At 61.9% G+C, this 491-nt stretch overlaps 1 protein-coding gene across 1 annotated transcript in view; it reads right to left on the bottom strand.

Annotated features, from left to right (window-relative positions):
- Positions 1–173: 173 nt before the first annotated feature.
- The window catches only part of LOC103916450 (la-related protein 6-like), a 2,265-nt gene continuing 1,947 nt past the window's right edge, over positions 174–491 (bottom strand). The window contains exon 4 of the mRNA XM_009323434.1: positions 174–442. Coding sequence (XP_009321709.1) covers positions 174–442 — 269 coding nt within the window. The remainder of the gene's footprint in view (positions 443–491) is intronic.

Here is a 491-nt window from a genome sequence, read left to right as displayed (position 1 = left end):
GCTGAGCCGCCCCGGGCATCGTCCTTGCCCTGAAACTCCTGTCCCCTGCAGCAGCTGCACCGCCACCACCTGCAGCTCTCGGGGGCCACAGAGAGTTATTCTGCCCGAGAGAAGGAGGAAAAGAAAAAGAAAAAAAAAAAAGAAAAATCCCCAAACTGAAACATAAAGGAACCTCAGTGCCGGAGGACGAGCTCTCCTCTCCCAAAGCTGCTGCAGAAGCCCTTGGTGCCATCCGGTCCGTGGGGCAGGCGAAGCACCCCATCCCGCAGGCCAAGGGGCTCGGTCACCTGCTTTGCTGCTGGAGGATTTCTGGGAGGAGTTTTGGCATCCGGAGAGGGGCTGCTATGCCAGGGCGCCCAGGCACCCGCCCCGCTCCCCCATCTGCAGCCGCGGGGGCTCTCAGCGCCGGAGCAGAGGCTGTAACAGCTGCCGGTGCCCAAGCCTGTCCCGAGCGGAGGGAAGACTTTGCTGGTGAGGAGCGATCCAGTGAA

This window comes from Pygoscelis adeliae, unplaced genomic scaffold (genome assembly GCF_000699105.1).
Source record: "Pygoscelis adeliae isolate BGI_AS28 unplaced genomic scaffold, ASM69910v1 Scaffold590, whole genome shotgun sequence".
Classification (NCBI taxonomy): domain Eukaryota; kingdom Metazoa; phylum Chordata; class Aves; order Sphenisciformes; family Spheniscidae; genus Pygoscelis; species Pygoscelis adeliae.
This window is presented reverse-complemented; position numbering and strand designations above follow the sequence as displayed.